We start from the raw sequence: 17,447 nt of genomic DNA, 5'->3' as shown, positions 1-17,447 counted from the left end.
CAAAGCCTCCATTTTTTTCTGCATTAAAAAATTTGTTTTTAAATAATAATCTGACAAAATTCTTATTAGAAATAATAGCTTATACACGTATTTCCACAACTGTAGTGCGTCTTCTGCTTCTTTTTCTGCGGCTTGCTCGTGTGTTTAAGTTTCTGTGAACTTATTTCCCCAAAAAAATCAAATCTTCCAAGCTGATCTCTGCACTCGTGTAATCTCTTGGTGACGTCCCTTGCACAGATCTGTGTCAGGGAGCTAAAACTTCTTAAACCCCAGCTTAGCATTACCCAATCAGAAGTCTGATTAACAACCCATCAGAATGTCTTTGACCTGATGAGCTGCGCGGATCCTCCTCCCCTTTGCTCCCCCAACACCGCGATAAAAAAAAATAAATAAATAAAAAATGCGTATTAGAGGAGTCTTCTTGTTCTGATCATATTTTCCCTCTTTTTGCTTGAGCTCAGCTCTAAGTTGGACCAGGATAAGTAAAGTGTGTTGACGGAATGTGCCGGAGCCAGTGCAGCCTGTAATAATCCCCCCCCCCCCCCTTTCCCCCCCCCCCGCCCGGGTTTTTTCCCCCGGGGGTCCCTAATTCCCCTAAAGCCCCAGCTGCTCCCCCGTGGTCGCTGCGCTCTCACCGCGACAGCCTGCGCACCGCTCGCTTTATTAATAATTCACCCAATAATTCCCCGGTTCGAGGTGGCTCACTGTGAACCAACTCATCCACACAACCACCGTGTGGGATTCTGATTGTGCACGCCGGTGAGGTGAGCCGTTCGGTCGGAGCGCTTCCCTTTCCCCGCACGTTATCTCCGCCGCAGTCCGGGACCCGACCGACCGACCGACGTGTCGCTGCTCTGCCAGCGTTCCGCTACCGGCGCAACGCGACGCTGCACGCGCTTTCATCTCGTCAGCTTCAAGAAGGAGGAGGCGGTGAGGGTGTCCCCCCCCCCCCAACCACCCTCCTCAGTTTGTGTGTATCTATATTCTCGCGTGTGCGGGTGTGTGTGTATGTGTGTGAGTGAGTGTGGATCAAGAGAGAGAGAGAGAGAGAGAGAGAGAGAGAGAGAGAGAGCGAGCGAAAGAGAGAGATATACGACGGTAAAAGCGATCGGGCGCGCTGCTTTTTGGACGAGTTTTGGACGCAGAAGCTGCTCGACTGCAAAGACTCTTTAATGAAAGCATAAGAGAAGAGAAACTTACTTTGTGTCACCCCTCCTGTCCAGTAAATTGATCGTAATATTAAGATCATTTCGGGATATGTTTTTTGTCTAAGCGTCTTCCAATCTGGACAAGTTCATCGGGACTTTGACGCGCACGTCTCCCCGACTTCCTCATGCAGGACATGGGTGCATCTGACACCAAACAGCGATAGGACGGAGGGAGGTCCGGAGCTGCTGCTGTCCTCTCTTCAACCAGTCTTCTGCAGAGTGGACCCACTTTTTTTTTTTTTTTTTTTGGGCCTGGAGCGGCCTTGTTTAAAGGTCCGTTTTTTGTTTTGCTTCCGGCAACAGTGAAGAGAGAAGAAGTCGTCGTCCCTCAGCTCTCTCTCCCTCACTTTTTTTTTTTTTTTTTTTTTGGCCGTGAAATTTTAAAGGAAAATGGGGCATTGAGAGGGTTGGCAGAACTCCCCGCGCTATAATGGTACGTGCTGTGGAAACTCAATAGTTCCTTTCTGTTTGGCTCTATAGGGTGAAGTATGGAAGGCTGGATGTAAACAAAACAGGGATTCTGTTTGATTGAGCAGAGCTGAATTTCATTATGGTGAAAGATCAGAACTTTCCTCAGTGTGTTATTATGACTGTAGCTGCGGCGCACCTGTGTGTGTGTGTGCGTGTGTGTGTGTGTGTGTGTGTGTGAGAGAGTGTGTGTGGTTTGTGTTTTTGAGTGTGTGTTAGTGAATACAAATCAGCGGAGTTCACGTTTATTTAACAAATTTCTTATCGATTTTTAACATTAATGCTAACTGTCACCTGCAGTTTGCGTCCTTACAAAAATACGACCGTGCCTTTTAAATTTACAAAAATAAAACTCACTTTAGTGTCCTAATTTAGCTTACATTTCAATTTCAACTAATAGTGTCTATAACATATTCAATGTTTTAAAGCTTTGCTTTGGCTATGTTTTCTTTCTTTCTTTTTTTTTCTTTTTTTGTTTACTTGCAAATTTCCTCTAAAAATAAAAACACAGTATGGTAATAAAGTACGGCTTTCCTCTGGATATGTTTTTAAAAGGCGTGCTAAAAAGTATATTTCTGCTTTGCGTGTGTTTATATTGATGACATCACAAGAGGCACAAGAATCAAGACAAACGAGTGCCATCAGTAGATTGAACACCTTTCAGCAATGATCTTGATTAAAAATTTAGTTCAAAGGAGGACAAAAACAGCGATAGGTGTTCTTAAAATAAATATCATCAGTTGCTTTATGCTATTTGTGATGTCACCAGAGGCATAAGCATGTCTGAGCTTGGTTTGTGGAAAGTAGATTTTTTTATTTATTTATTTTTTTTGTCTTGATGAAATCTCAATAAAGTAACAAAACAAATAGAAAAAAAAAACACACTACGAGTGAGCTTTAATATATAAATTAAGTTTGGCGTTTCAGAAGAGTCTACCAGGGAGCTTTAAAATGTAAATTCCGTTGCTTTAATGCACCGAAGCTGCCCTTTCTTGCTCTCCTCCTATCAGACAGAATGAAACAGAAATTAAAGAATAAGCAGAGCTGACCACCACGTACAACACTTGACACAAAATCTCATTTAATATTATAATTAGCATGCCCTATTTCCGCAGTCTTCTCCATTAGCGCCTTTACACTGCGCCTCTTCCCTGCTTTCATTCGTGCGCCGCTTTAACTCCGTTCCTGATCACACTTCATCGAGTTGACCGAAGGGGGTGTGTGGAGGTGAGATGCCGCTGAAGGACCGTCAAGTGAGGGTCGCACAAAGAGAATATGATTCGCGGCAATTCCCAAGTCTTTAACATTGATCTGAAAATCGGATGATTTGAAAAAGAGAATTATCTCCCTAAATCCTGCAGCATTTAAACGGATAAATCCCATACTAGTAATAATAAAAATCGTCTTATAAAATGGCTGTACTAGAAGCTGCAAAATACCAGATTGCTTTTATTGCCCATGTTTTGTTTTTTTTTTTTCCTTCACCATCCAAGCCGAATCAAGCTTTTGCATTAAGAACAGCTCAAGAGATTCCATCAGGGAAATGTACTTCACACTTCTTTATTTATTGGAGCTTCCATCCTATTTGAAATATTAAATATTACAACATGGATTTGGCAAAGTTAGTTTTTTTTTTAATTATTATTATTTTGTGCAAAAAAAAATGCACAGCATTACTGGGATAAATACTGGTTAAAACAAAGACATTACTCAATACTTTATAGATGTATTCCTAAAGTGGCCTGTCCAGGTTTTTGTCAGGAAGACTGAGGTAATATTTGAAAAAGTTAGAATGTAGCTATTTACATTTTCTACAAAAAGTGCAAATATTATGCTATCTCTTTTTCATATTAGGTAAATAAATAAATAAATAAATAAATAAATAAATAAATAAATAAATAAATAAATGGTCAGCATTACATTAAATATCCAAAAAGAAAGCTATACAACATAATAATAATAACAGTCATAATCATAATTTTCAAAATCATAATGTTAAAGTGTATGCCCAATTCATGCCTTAAATTACATTCAATCTTTTCAATATTTGCATAGCTTTACAATGGTCATTGGCATAATACAGCAATTTGAGTCTCTCTCAGCTCTTTATATCTATGCTTATTTGTGCGAGTCAGTGTTTATTAACAACTTTATGACATCACATGCAAAAAAACAGTAAAAAAAAATAAAAAAAATAAAAGTGTATTAGCACCAATAGGAGCCCCTAATCACAGCAGCACATCAACACAGACACGGCCTCCAAATATCAAATGGTATGCGTCGTTTTAACGTCAGCTGTCCAGCCATTTCTCCAACGCAAGTGACCTGGTAGACAATGGTTGATAACTGGCACTGATATGATAAGCCTGGTTCTGTTTTGATTGTTGGCCTATAATTTCACAGTTGGTTACGTTGCGGTTGTTGTAGAGAGAACCTGCCAACGGCTCAACCTGTCAGTCAAGGAGAAAACCAAAGAAAGTAAATGGTGCCAAGCAGGGAGACGGGTGTGAATCTTCTTGTGTTATTACAAAGATCTTCAGAGCATTAATCGAGTTGAGGTGGTGAAGAGTGAAACTTTTGAAGTCACCTCAACCCGCTGCTAAATTCAGTGTGTTTGCATCATGATGTAACACAAATCTACACGGCCTGATGGTTGTGGTAAACTCTGCTGCATTAAAACCATAACCACAAGAAAATCCCTCCACGGATCACTCCTTGTGGGGAAACAAAAGGATGATTGTACCAACCAAAACCTCATTGTTAAATGCACTAAGGCAGTGCAGCTCTTTACTGAGTGTGGTTTGGCTATTAAGAGAGAGGGGGAAAAAAAAAAAAAAAAAAAAGATTGGATTAGGATCCATGCAGGAAAAGCGGTGTCCATGGCATCTGGTAACATAATCCACGGAGAAGGTGCATGGTGCAAACAGTACAGCAGAGGAACGTCGCTGCCCTGGTAGATCAGAGTTACAATTGGTGCTGTATTATCAACAAGCCACAGTTCAGAGCCTATCCTGTCTGGTGAGATCAGTAGTTGGCAGGCAAGCTGCCAGGACAAGTGAGTATTGGAGTGTGTCACAGTGTGAGTATCTCCTCTTGTTTCTCTGGAGCCGTTTGGGTGAGTGGCTTTTTTCAATGAGGTTGGGACGGCTAATGTTAGTGTTGTCACATAAACAGCTTCACTGTACCTCGTGCTTTGTGTGGTTTTTTTATATGCCGGTGTCCCACATGTACGCTTCCCAAAATACACTTTGCACCTCTTTCCAGTTGTGTTTTTTTGAAATGGGTTATGTGGCTCATCACCCAGGGTGCCAATCTAACTGGGGCAGTATGTGATGTGTCCTCCTCATAAAAGGTATCAGTCAGTCAAAGCAGTGAATGAGTAAGAAAATGTGGTCATATTTTACAGCTGGGATACAACAGCTGCAGCTGATTTTTGCATCTGATTTGTGACTTCCTGTCGTCCCCAAAGTAATGGGATATTTCACAGGCTGCATTTGATCTTAACTGATCAAACTTGAACATGATTATTTAACATGAACAAAGATTGTTTAAGACCCAGTTTAAAATTCTCTTTAAGCTCTTTGTGAAGTCACAAACAGAGCACTCTTAATGCGTTTTGTTCATCAGGACAATCTTAGATAAAGATAAGTACATATTACACAAAGCAATTTTGGAGAGTTTTAGATACTGAACATTTTTACATTTCAATTAACTGCGTTAGTTTTCAATGCAATGTTTAAAAATGGTTTAATTCCAATTAAATTAACTACTTTCCTTTTAGTTAGAAACTTAAACCTTTTGACTATAACTTAACCAAAGTTGGTTCAGTCAGAAAGTGACTATGTATTGTAAAATTACAGAAGCATTTAGCTGCCAAAGCCAGGAATAAATTCAGGAGCAGCGCTGTTAAAACACAAAACTTTCTTAGTATAGCAAGATATATAAACACATTCTTCTGAGAGATTACAATTTCTTAGTAAAGCATAAAGCTCCCCCTGACTTCTCATCTTCTCATTTTGTTTCTTCTAGGTGATGTTCAAAAATCCCTTAAGGTGTTTCCGCTTCACTGTTAAGACCTTCCTCGTTTAAATGAATAAATATTTTGACTTTGTATATAGAGTCTGAGGATTGAGTTTTGCATCTCGTTTCTCCATATAATAAGATATTGTTGCGAAATAGATTGTGGAGATACTGCTCCTTACTTATTGTATTTTTCTATCTCTGGCAGTTAGATGCTGTAAAAAATAACAACTGCCATGAGACTTGTGGTTGAGACAATTTGTGTGTTGAAGCAAGAATTCAAGCCTTAGCTAGTTTAGCTGCAACACTATATGCCAGAGTTTGGACCACAATGCTTTAATCTTAAGAGATTAATATAATTTTAAAGAAAGCTTTAATGCCGGCCCAATCCGGCACAATGCACCTGAACCTGGGACATTTTTTAGTGGTTCCTATTCCACTCTCATCTGGATCCTATTTTACTATCCTTCTCCTGTCCCTCTGCATCCATCTCTTCCTCACTTCTATTCCGACTGACATCATCCTGTCCCTCTTTAACAACTCCACAAACAAAGCTGATGCTGTCAGTGTCTGCTACTTAACAGCAACAATGATTAACTGTAGCACTTTTGCAAAGAATTCATAGTTTTAGAACACATATACAAAATAAACTGAAGCAAAATGCTAACCACACAGGAAGTGAATTATTTACTTTATTTGTATTTTTTTTAGGTGGTAAAAAATAGAAACAGTACAGGACAGCTGGATGAATAGTCTGCATATTGAGATACTACTTTTTTTTTAATTTTGGACACAGACTCGGTGTGTTTTCTTTTGCAATCAAACCAGTATGGAATGTTTGTAATTGATCAAGCAGATTAATTATTTATGCACATATGGTGTAACAGTGCTGGTTGGCCACCTTTAACGTGTGCCCTGAACACATCCAAAAACGAAAACATGCTAAGTCTGGGATGGGACAAAAAAGTCCCAGCTTGCACGACTACCCTGCTGTAGTCAGCCTGCTTGATCCTGTGACATCACTGACCGCCAGCATCCAAAGTAGTTGTTAATTTGGTGCATTTGTCTGCACCATGCACTAACTTTTTTTTTTCCTTAAGTAGTTTTTCAGCTCCATCCATCTCTTTTTCCAGTTTTTTTTTTTTTGGCATATTGGATTATTTAACTAGCCTTGTCATCGCTTTTCTACACAATTCTGCTTGATGCTCATCTCTCTTCAATGCTCCGCATGGGATTTCTGCCATTAAGCTAGATTTCTCCAGTAGAATTTCAACCAGGCCAATTGGCAAACAGAAGGAGGGGTTGTGAACAACGATGTTGATTTTCTGCACTGTTTTAGAATTGTAGCCTGCCTGTAGTTTTAGCATTGGCAACCGAGGAAGTGAACAAAGCCGTTCAGTCAGTGTTGCCTCCCCCTGCCCCCCCCAAAAAATAGCATTAACAGCCATCTTGTTCAGCTCATCACTTCTCTCTTCATAATGGGGGGGTTGGTTGTTTACAGCGTAATTTTTGGTAAGCTTCATAGCATCAAACTGGCGCATTACATATGTCACAGCCAAATATTAGTGAATGGGTAAAACTGACAACTTCAACAGTAAGTAAGTTATCCTTCTCAATAGTTGAGAGTCCAGATCCTCTGGAGAAAAGCATCAGACAACATTTGTATCCGGCTTTGAATATGATCTAGCAGCAGCTCTGACGCTGAAGTCAAACTTGTTAGCAAGCTGAACTATTGAACCCTAAAATTGTCATTATAACTAATTACAATTAATGTAATTAATAACTGTAATTAGTTCAAAAGTTACCGATTTGATTACATTTATTTAAGAAAACCTGCAGCAGATAGTTGAGCATCTTAAGCTGCAAACACGAGTCAGTCCTCTCCATTCTACTTGCTCAGGATGTAATTAAATTTCAATCAATTTATATAATTAAGCTGATCTGAATATACGTATTTGTATGAATTGAACCTGTTATACAAAGTGACCTAAGATGACATTTTTTTTTTTTTATAAACTGGCACTAATAACCCGACTTGAACTCAGAATTGCTAAGATCTTCCAAAATATAATTTATGCAAACTGGTCCACTATTGGGGAAATCAAGTTTGTTCTATTATTGTATGTACGTAAGTATAAGCTCAGGAGGAGAAGGCAGTTTAGGGTGGCGTTCATGAAAGAACCCTAACAGCCTGCTACTATTTTTTTTCCACAAGCACATTGAGCACAACGCAAGAGTTTAGCCTCATGCAATCTTAAACTCTTCATCTTGGCGCTACATTTGGTCGAGCTAAATTATCAGGACTGAAAAGAAGAGTGAAATAATTAGCCACCACTCTGCTCAGCCATCTTTCTATTCTTACTTCTTTTTTTTTTTGTATGTTATGTCTGCTATTGTTTTCCCATTTCATCAAGTCTCTCCATTCCCAGAGGATAGTTGTGTGAAAAATTTTATTTTTCCAACATTTCTCCCTGAGGTAGCTTTGGCAAGGACTCACACGGCGGCCATTTCTGCCTTTCATACAGTGCTCAGACACTGTGGAACAGATCGCCGGTGCGGCCTGGAGTCTTTGAAGTGGCTGCCATCTCACACAGGTTGGCTGGACCATCTCTCTCTCTCTCGCGCGTGCGTTCGCTCTCTCTCGCTCTTTTTCTCCCCCCTCATCACCCCCAATTTTCATCTTGCGTCCTCAATTTGGCAGTGGTAACGTCAGCGACCACATCTTGACAGTGAAAACGTTTACTGAGGTAAAAAGGGATGGTAATAATTTTGGATTTTAAAAAGATGTGCTGACAGAAGCTGCAGATGATGATAGCAGAGGTACAGTCTGGGACGAGGTGTAGGAGTACTGCAAGTTTCTGAGGTGCAAACACAGGATCATTGATATGTTGCCATTCATGTTCTTTAAAATGGAGCCATCTGAGAACAAAATTCACCATGAGAGGTTTCCCTACACAAAGCTCTGTGGAGGTGTGTGTGCATGCATGTGTGTGTGTGTGTGTGTGTGTGTGTGTGTGTGTGTGTGTGTGTGTGTGTGTGTGTGTGTGTGTGTGTGTGTGTGGGAGTGTATGTGTGCGTGTACATAGATGCGAGAGTCTGAGCAGGTTTCGGAGATCTCACCTCCAAAGAATTTGGCCATATGGTCGTCAACACATCCACCAAGACAGAGAGAGAGAGAGAGAGAGAGAGAGAGAGAGAGAGAGCGGGCCAAGAAGGACTTAGTGAGATGGAGGGGGAGAAAGTGAAAGAGAAGTGTCTTCTTTTGTCAGGAGAAAATACAGCTAGAAACACATCTTATACCCCTACCTTAGATCAGATGGTTCACAGGAATAAAACAACTACAAAAAAAAAAAAAAAAAAAAAATGAAATCCTCCAAAGCATCCTCTCTACGCCACATATTTGCGAAGTAGGAAAATCTGTCTCAATTAGCACATTTGCATTGGGCGATGATGGACTCCAAATAGGTCACTGACTCAATCTCCCGCCTCCGAATCTTCCCTCTAAAATGTTAATTAAGGAGGGCTTTGAGATTTTTTCGCTCTGGGCTGGCCATATGGGCTGGGCATATGCTCTATATATACAGTACAATATATAATTCATACACTGCTGCAGGAGAGAGAGAGAATGAATGTTTGGGGCCCTGGAGTTTTTTTTTGTTGTTGTTGTTTTTTTTTTTTGAGGGGTTTACTACAAAGGGGCGGCAGTATGTTCTGGCCTCCCCAGTGGCAGGTACAGAGCTTAGTCTATTCATTAGCTCCGTGTTATTCGCTCTTGCACAATGGGATTGAGGTTCATCAGCACCTGTTTCTTTGGCTGATGACATAAAGAGGGCATGTAAACTGCTCTTTGTCAGTTGGTTAATATAAAATGAGAGCAAATGATCTGCAAGTCAGATTGACCTGTTTTTTTTTTCTTTCTTTCTTTTTGACTCTTTTGTCTTGATGCTTGTGAACTCTGGTTAAATGGATAGCTCATGATATCTTATTATCTTATTGCAGTTGACAACTCCGAGCATTGACTAAAAATAGATTTCTACCATTTTAAAACTCCTCTTGCTCAAAACCTCACAATAGTTTGTTCAAATGTTCTTTTGATAACCTTTAAACTGTAGTCACAGTTGCACTTGGTTTTATTTATTTGATTTAACCTGACACGTCCCATTGATGTACACTGTGTTTTCTGCCGAGAAACATGTGAACATCATAGAGATTTACAGACAAGCCATTGTTTATTTAACTGTGAAACGAAGATTGGAGGCATTGTAGCACCAAACATCTTCCTGAGTGAAACACTACTGAGAGTTTATCTTGTAAGTAATGATTATTTAGCTAAAAGCTTTGTCTGAGAGAGGCTAAGAAGACTAAAACAAACATCTATCCTCCTAATACAGTCGTACCTTAAATATTTCATAGCTGTTTATGCAAAAGATGCTCGAGAAACCTTTAAATTGTTCAGGTCTATTAGTTACACCAAAGTCAATGATTGATTTACACAGAAATGGTGATACAAGGTGAGCCACCGTCTGTAGCAGATAACTTTCTTGACTTCTTCATTTAGAATAAATCAAAAATAGACTTTTTGGTGGAAGATGCTGGCTCTAGCAGCTTATCAGAGAAGAACCAAAACCATCCTAAAAAAAAAACATGAGCCTCAAAAAAAATCTCACAGCAGATCATACAAAAACTAATTTATGCACATTTTATTTGGAGGTTGGAGTTGGCGCACCACCGACCTTCCTGTGTGAAAGGAACATGTAAAATATTTTCAGCCAAAGGAAATAAAACTAATTGAAAAAAAAGACATTTTTTTTGTTTATTTTTTCAATTTTTGCACTTTTTACCACTATGTTCCACTTTACATGTTCCACTGTTTGCAATCATTTTCATACTTGAAGATCATTAGTGTTAATATTTCATCTATCTCCATTTCTTGTGCTGACAATCATTGGCTTCTGTGGCTATAAGGCGATTCAGTCAAAACATAACAATGGATATAATAGCATTCAGATAAACTACCATGTTTGATTTGTGCTAAATAAAAATATTATTCTGTTGAGATTGTTGTCTTAAGACGTGGAAGTCCACTTTGGTCTTGACCTCTCTGTTCGTCAGCTCCAGCTTCCAGGATCACTAATTTGGAAATTGTTCTAAACAAAAACATCAACTTTACATACAGCACTGCAAGTAAGATATTAGCTATTAATAACCTTTTTTAAACAACTATTCTTTAAACCGCTGAACCGTTCTTTTAAAACTTGCATATATGAAGGGCTTCAGTGCAAAGAATTTCTCAGATTTCATTAGATTTCCTTGCACACTCGCAGTTGTCCTGATGCCATCAGGCCAGACTCCCATTCACCAGCAGAATGAGGCAGTGGTAGGCCAATGAAAACAGCTCTTGCCCACTCGCAGCTTATTTGGGCATAGCCAAACCAATGAGGGGAGGCCTGCTGGTGCACCTGACCCTGTTTCTGGCTGCTCCCAGCCAATCACTGAAGCTCCAGCACACCTGATGCATTGCTGGTTATCAGAAGGCTCAGGCTGGTGTGGACCCCTGCACAGGTGCCGTGGAACCAGGCCATTATTGGGACCACCAGCCAATCAGATACATTGTTTCATTAACACACGTGTATCCTGGCAGACTTTGGGGTGTTTGCTTTTTGTCCTTGAGTACGCTGTTGTATATTAGCATGTAAACGTGCATCTCAAGAACTCCACTAGCCTGCTCCCATAATGCTTTGCTGCCTTATCAGCAGGCCTCTCTCTCTCACGCTGTTCCTGGCTCCATCAGCATCGTGAGACTCAACAATAGGCGCTGTGTTGCCCCCTCAAGGAGCCGAGGGCCTCCGCAATAAAAGCAGGCCAAAAACAAAAAAAACAAAAAAAAAAAGAAAAGAAACATGTTTATGGACTAATAAAGATGATTAGAAATCGCACAATTGCAGAAAAATGGGAGGTTTGCGAGTGCAGATTATCTGTAATAAAAAGACGGGGTAGAGGGGGAGATGGAGAGTGAGCTGTACAGACCTCTCATTGCGAAGGATATGAATAGCCTTTGTTTTCACCACAACTCAGGGCTGTGTGGTCTGCCAACGTCTGGCTCTTATTATGGGGTTTGTGTCTGTGTGTCTGCGTAAGTGGCATGCACGTGTGCACTGGTGGGAGCTTGCGAGTGTTGCTGTGTGTTTGTGTGCAAAGCAAGTAGCACATGTTTGTGAAAAAAAAAAAAAAAAAAAAAAAATATTTGGGAGATTATATTTTGGGTGGGCGGGGGCGGGGGGAGTCTGGGGGACAGAAGAGTATATATTTGTGTGTATCTCAATACAGGCACATACACTGTTTCTTCCCTGCTCTCCTTCGGTAAATGAATGGTGCATGGGGTCTTGGGCTGGCACAAGCGGGTGTGCACGCTTTTTTATCCGTTAAAGTTGTGAAATGAAATAGGATTTCATTGAACGCCGCAGCGGCTGTGGGATTTGGGCTCCCTTTGGCGAAGTTGAGTGGGGATAGGTTGATCCAATCAACAGCAGAACTGCAAGGAGAGCCTATTTCACAGCTCCGGACCCTGCCAGAACCCTGCCTCTCCGCCTGCCTGCTTGTCTTAGAATACAAATGAAGCTCCCTGAATGCACACCTACACACATATGCATGCATACGCATTGATATTTGGACTGTGGATTTATGGGGCTGTAGAGCCTCTGGAGAAAGGATAACTATTATATCTTCATTATTATTATAATGAGGCAAGCATATTTTAGGGAATTTCTTTTTCAGAAAAAAAAAAACATGAACGTTAAAGATTTGACCACACTGATTGCAAAGCATTACATATATTTATATAGATCTGTATCATTGGGTATAGATCTATATCTATATATAGATATGTATCTATGTAGATATAGATCTATTTGGATTTTCTTGTCTTTCCCATTTTGAGGACTAATTAGTCTCTGTGCAATTCTGCCGCACATTTGGTCACAGTTTACTTATTAAGGTTCCGTCAACACTCAGCTAAAGCTTTAAGATATAAATGAATAAATTCTTCAGTTGAAATTAATTTTATTGGAACTGTTAGGAATTATGGAGCCACTACTCTGACTGTAGATACGGATCGGTTCAGCTGATATTTTTCTGACATTCAAATGTCTGCCTGACTTAAATGGGATGTTCTGTTGTGTTTCCTATTTCGAATAGTGGCTGTTAGAAATGGTCCTCTGGGGTCAGTCATGTTTATATTGCAGGCAATTAAAACATTGTGGATTAGTAATTAAAAGTTCCTGAACTCACAGGAATTAATAATAATGCTAAAAAAGAAAAAGAAAAGCTTTAATTGAATTGTTAAGGGTAAAACAAACAAATAATTAACTAAATTAAGTAATAAATATTTGCCTGGTGCCTGTTTTTTTTTCCCAGGGTGACATTATTTTAAGGCTTTATACAAATATTTACAAGCAGTGCCCATAAAAGTAGAAAGCACTGCAAGTCTTAAAAGATTATAACAAGTACTTTTCACACAGTAAAAAAAAAAAAAAGGCATTGCGAGCTGATATAGAAAAGTCCAAAACAAATAAATACCGTTACATGCACTGCTGTTAAACAATGATTGCTGTACCTGAAAAGAACAACAAGTAAAGGTGGAACAATGAACGCGAAATGCTTCAACTCCCTCACTTTTGTTTTCACTGTGTTTGTTTTTCAGGCTACTGACACTTACCTGGTGAACGACGATCCTACTAGAGGCCCCGGGATGCCCGAATGTTTCCTCGTGTCGGACACATACAGGGTATACACTCCACCAAGCACACACACACACACACACTTTATACTCTAGTCGTTTAATTTTGAGCAATTCAGTTCAAAACAAAGCAATCATGTGTAATTTGTACCTCGTCTGTGCTTTTTACACCACATGTTTTAGACAGGAGCAGAAAGATCTTTTTTTTTTCTGACTTTGGAGGCAAACTCCTAATGTGTTCAGGAACTAAATTCAAGGTTCCTCCCCTTTTCGTTTTACTGTAAAATCCGCACACATTCCACTGAACCATAACAATTTCATCTCCACACTTACATTTAAGCTTTTATACTTCAAATTCTCAAAGACAGGCAAACTGCAAATCTTTAGCATAAAGAGAAAAGCAACATTTGAAGCTAGTTCAAACATCACTTTTTTATTTTTGCAGGATACGCTCTGTGCAACAAGCGCTGCATGTAGCCCCCCATTTTTTTTTTACACGTGTGTAAAAAAAAAAAAAAACTGCTTTTCACGTTAACATGTGACAGCTGGAAACCCGCTCACTTGGCCTGTGTCCTCTAATCTGACATGTGCCGGGGTTTTTTTCTTTTTTTTTTTTTTCTTAATGCCAAAATTAAGACGTGATGACATCAGACTAGCAAAATAAATCTGAACAGTTTTTTCTCTCGCTCTCTCTCCACGCTGAATGCAAACACAGTAATCCAAACCAGTCCGAGTATAACGTTCGAGCGGCTATTAAACACAGTAAACACATGAAAAGCAGCAGGCGTGACACATTGCTCCACGCACACGCTCAGATTGGAAACAGATCCGTGCAGTCTCTGGGATGTACACTGGATATCATACGCTCCTATAAGCCACCGCGGCCCATGAGCCATTTCTCTCTGGCTGCACACGTATGTCTGTATAAATTTGACTTGGACTGACCCCCCTTCCCAGAACACATATATAAACAGCTTACTCAAACAATATTTACACTGTACGGCAAAGTAAATGGGCACAGTTACGCACATTTTCCACTCACATATTTCCTGCCTTTTGAGAAAAGGCGACCTCAACCACCTGTCTCGCACATTTAGCATGCTAATGGCTGCATCAGTATGCTACATCACTTTCAATATTTAATGGCCTAGCCACAGGCGATGGGAAATATCAAGTATATGGGCAGCGCCGCGTGTCAACGGCAGACCACAACATGCTAACTTTAGACAGGACCATATGGTTTTCTCATGTGCTCTTTAACGGCTCAGAAAACACCAGATCCGCGCTCAAAGAGAGGCTTTTCCAGGTGATGCACAGACAGGTCTCCTTGCTTGATCGCAGGCCGGAGAGGGTCTTGGAAACCAAGACACGAGTACCGAGGTTCTGCAGCGCCATTGGTTGCAATAGTATATTTGTTACTGGGACGGACACTTTAATGGCAGACTCAAGATGACAACACAAACAGCCGGCAAAGTTGGACAGCTGAAAGGGGCGGTTTGTTCGATGGAATAAGGCAACTAGAGAAAGACGCAAAAGATTAGAAAACAGAAAAGGGAGAAAAACCTCACTAAAAAGAACCACAGAGAAAAGGCAGAAAGGGGAAGACGGAGAGAGAAAAGAGGGAAAATGAGGGAGCGCACACAAAGGCTTTTGGTTTGGGCCTGTGCCGTGGCGGGGTGTGGTTTGGAAAGAGGAGAGACTCTGGCAAGGGAACACTGCACCTACAAATGCTTTACTTTCTTTCACATTTATTTTGCATTTTACTCTTTTTTTTCCCCTTCTCAATCTTCCCCTTTTTCTGTCGTTTCGTGCCAACACGTCTTTGACCAACAGACATTTGTGCCCGTGTAAGAACTCTGCGCACTTGTGTACACGTACCTTGTGTTCTGTACTTGATACACGTTCTTTTTTTTTCTTTTCTTTTCTTTGTGGTGTCTCTTAAGTATCGTACATAGGCTGAGGTCTCGTAAAGCTGCACAGCTTCGTATCCCCCCGAAAAATCTTGGCATTAGAGCAGTAGGGTGACTTCAGCCCCTGAAACCGCACCCTTTTACACAACTTAAACACACTCGCAGACGTATGCACATGCAGAAAACGTATTCCAACTTAGGCATACACACACTCACAGTCACACGCACACACACATGGAGCAGGGGCTTATGTATAATTGCAGGCACTCTGCCTGCATATATGAGTTTGATTAGACTGAGTAGCAGGGAGCGGGCGAGGATAAAGCCAAGCCTGATTAGAAACAGAGTGTATTTGCTTCCATACAATAGGACTCACAATTTGAACGGTTAAGTTCCCTGAGTTCAGGTTATTATGTCTCTTTATTTGTATATCGAATGCTTGAATATAATATAGAGTTAGTTAAAGACACCATCCATAATAGATGTTTTTATTATGAAATGCCCATTAATGATAAAGTCACTAAGTAACGAGGTCTTGATTCTCGCTAGGGGATTTGCAAAATACAACAATTAAAAAAAAAAAAAAAAAAAAAAAGCTCACCGAAGAAAAAAGCTGCTGGAGGTCATCTGTGTTTGCTTGTGACATCACAAGAGGCAAAATATGCCATGTTTATATAAATATGTCTTAAACATGTTATTGCTATATGCACTTTTGAAGACATTTAATTATTATATTGTGAATGGGAAAGAAAAATAGGAAAAGTACAAGTCAAGGTAGTCAAAATGCCTGGTACGTTGTCTTGTGCCTTATGTGATGTCACTAGAGGCATGTCTGCTTTTTTGGGACAACAGGAGGTTTAACTTGAATAAATAACAGTTTACAACAAATATAAAAACTGACCATAACATGTTGTTCTCTGTGGTCAACCATAAAACTATGAGTTTTACACAAACTTTGCAGAAAAAGCTTTAAAATCCAACAAAGGGAAACCAAGAGATTTGAAAGTGAGCTTTACACAAAAGCGAAAGTTGCTTGTTTCTTCTCATGGTGGTTCCCAGTGATGTTAGTGTTTCTGTAAATACCTCATCTCGTATAAACTATTTTATGGTCTTCAAAGGAAGAGCTCCTCACCTTGAAAATGATAGGCAAAAGAGAATCCTCTTGCAGAACAGAACTTCACACTGCAACACCTCGTAAACTGAAAAGTAGAACCTCCTCATTTAAGACGATGCATCATACAGAACCACTCTGCACTGCACACGTTGAATTCAGCATATAGCAAACCTTCACATTCTGGACGCAGAACACAGGGGCCTCTTGGAGTAGATTATGGGCTGACAAAAGACCACAGAATCTGAGCTGTAAATTTAAAACATTTTTCTGGTGCCTATTTTGGTCACTGCTGGGTTTGCTTCTGCATTCTTTGTAACGGCAAAGGATATGAAAGCAGAAAAAAAAAAAAAAAATCACCATAAGTCAAATCTGCCACTATAAAGTCAAAGAACTTTTAAAGACAATTTTAAGATGAAAGAAAAGAAATAATGCTCAACTTTAAAGATTGAAAGTCGGCAAAAAGTGCTAAACAGCGTAAAAAGTAAGAGCTATTAACTTAGTCATAGTCCAGCTGATAGATAGATGGACAGAGAGTCAGTAACTCATTCAAAAAAAAAAAAATTTAATTCTGTATTCATTCACTAGCAAGCCTATGCCTACAAAACAGCTAGGTAATGAAGTATGGATTTCACCAGCCGGCTTTACATAGAAACAACGTTTTTAAAAGTGCACTGGCTGCACTGTGTGCACTGTGTGCATAATTTGGGTCAGTGACATCATAAGAGGTGCAAGAATTAAGTGAATCAGCAGGCATTAGTATATACTATAATACAAAAAATATCCCTTCACAAATAAATTAAAAAGAAAAACAACAAAGTTTTTATGCAGAGCAATTCAGTCAGAAACTGCTTGTTGTGTTTTGTGTGTGTTCGGGTCATAGACGTCCCCACAGAAACAAGAGCTGAGTTGGTGCCTTTGGTAAACAGAACTAAAAACCCTTCAAGGGGATATTCAGATTAACAATATATGGATAAAGAGGAAAACCAAAAAAA

At 39.8% G+C, this 17,447-nt stretch overlaps 1 protein-coding gene across 10 annotated transcripts in view; it reads left to right on the top strand.

Annotated features, from left to right (window-relative positions):
• The first annotated feature begins 1,013 nt into the window (after positions 1 to 1,013).
• The window catches only part of LOC106960729 (nuclear factor 1 X-type-like), a 131,557-nt gene continuing 115,123 nt past the window's right edge, over positions 1,014 to 17,447 (top strand). For 2 of the 10 annotated variants that reach the window (XM_015054817.1, XM_015054736.1), the window contains exons 1-2: positions 1,028 to 1,641; positions 13,396 to 13,479. In XM_015054817.1, coding sequence (XP_014910303.1) covers positions 1,639 to 1,641; positions 13,396 to 13,479 — 87 coding nt within the window. In that variant the 5' untranslated portion in view covers positions 1,028 to 1,638. Of the gene's footprint in view, positions 1,642 to 13,395; positions 13,480 to 17,447 lie in introns of all 10 variants that reach the window. The other 8 variants (XM_015054901.1, XM_015054581.1, XM_015054656.1 and 5 more) reach the window with 7 other exon arrangements.

Source organism: Poecilia latipinna, unplaced genomic scaffold (genome assembly GCF_001443285.1).
Source record: "Poecilia latipinna isolate Pla-1442-1.1 unplaced genomic scaffold, P_latipinna-1.0 Scaffold4, whole genome shotgun sequence".
NCBI classification, from domain to species: Eukaryota; Metazoa; Chordata; class Actinopteri; order Cyprinodontiformes; family Poeciliidae; genus Poecilia; species Poecilia latipinna.
This window is presented reverse-complemented; position numbering and strand designations above follow the sequence as displayed.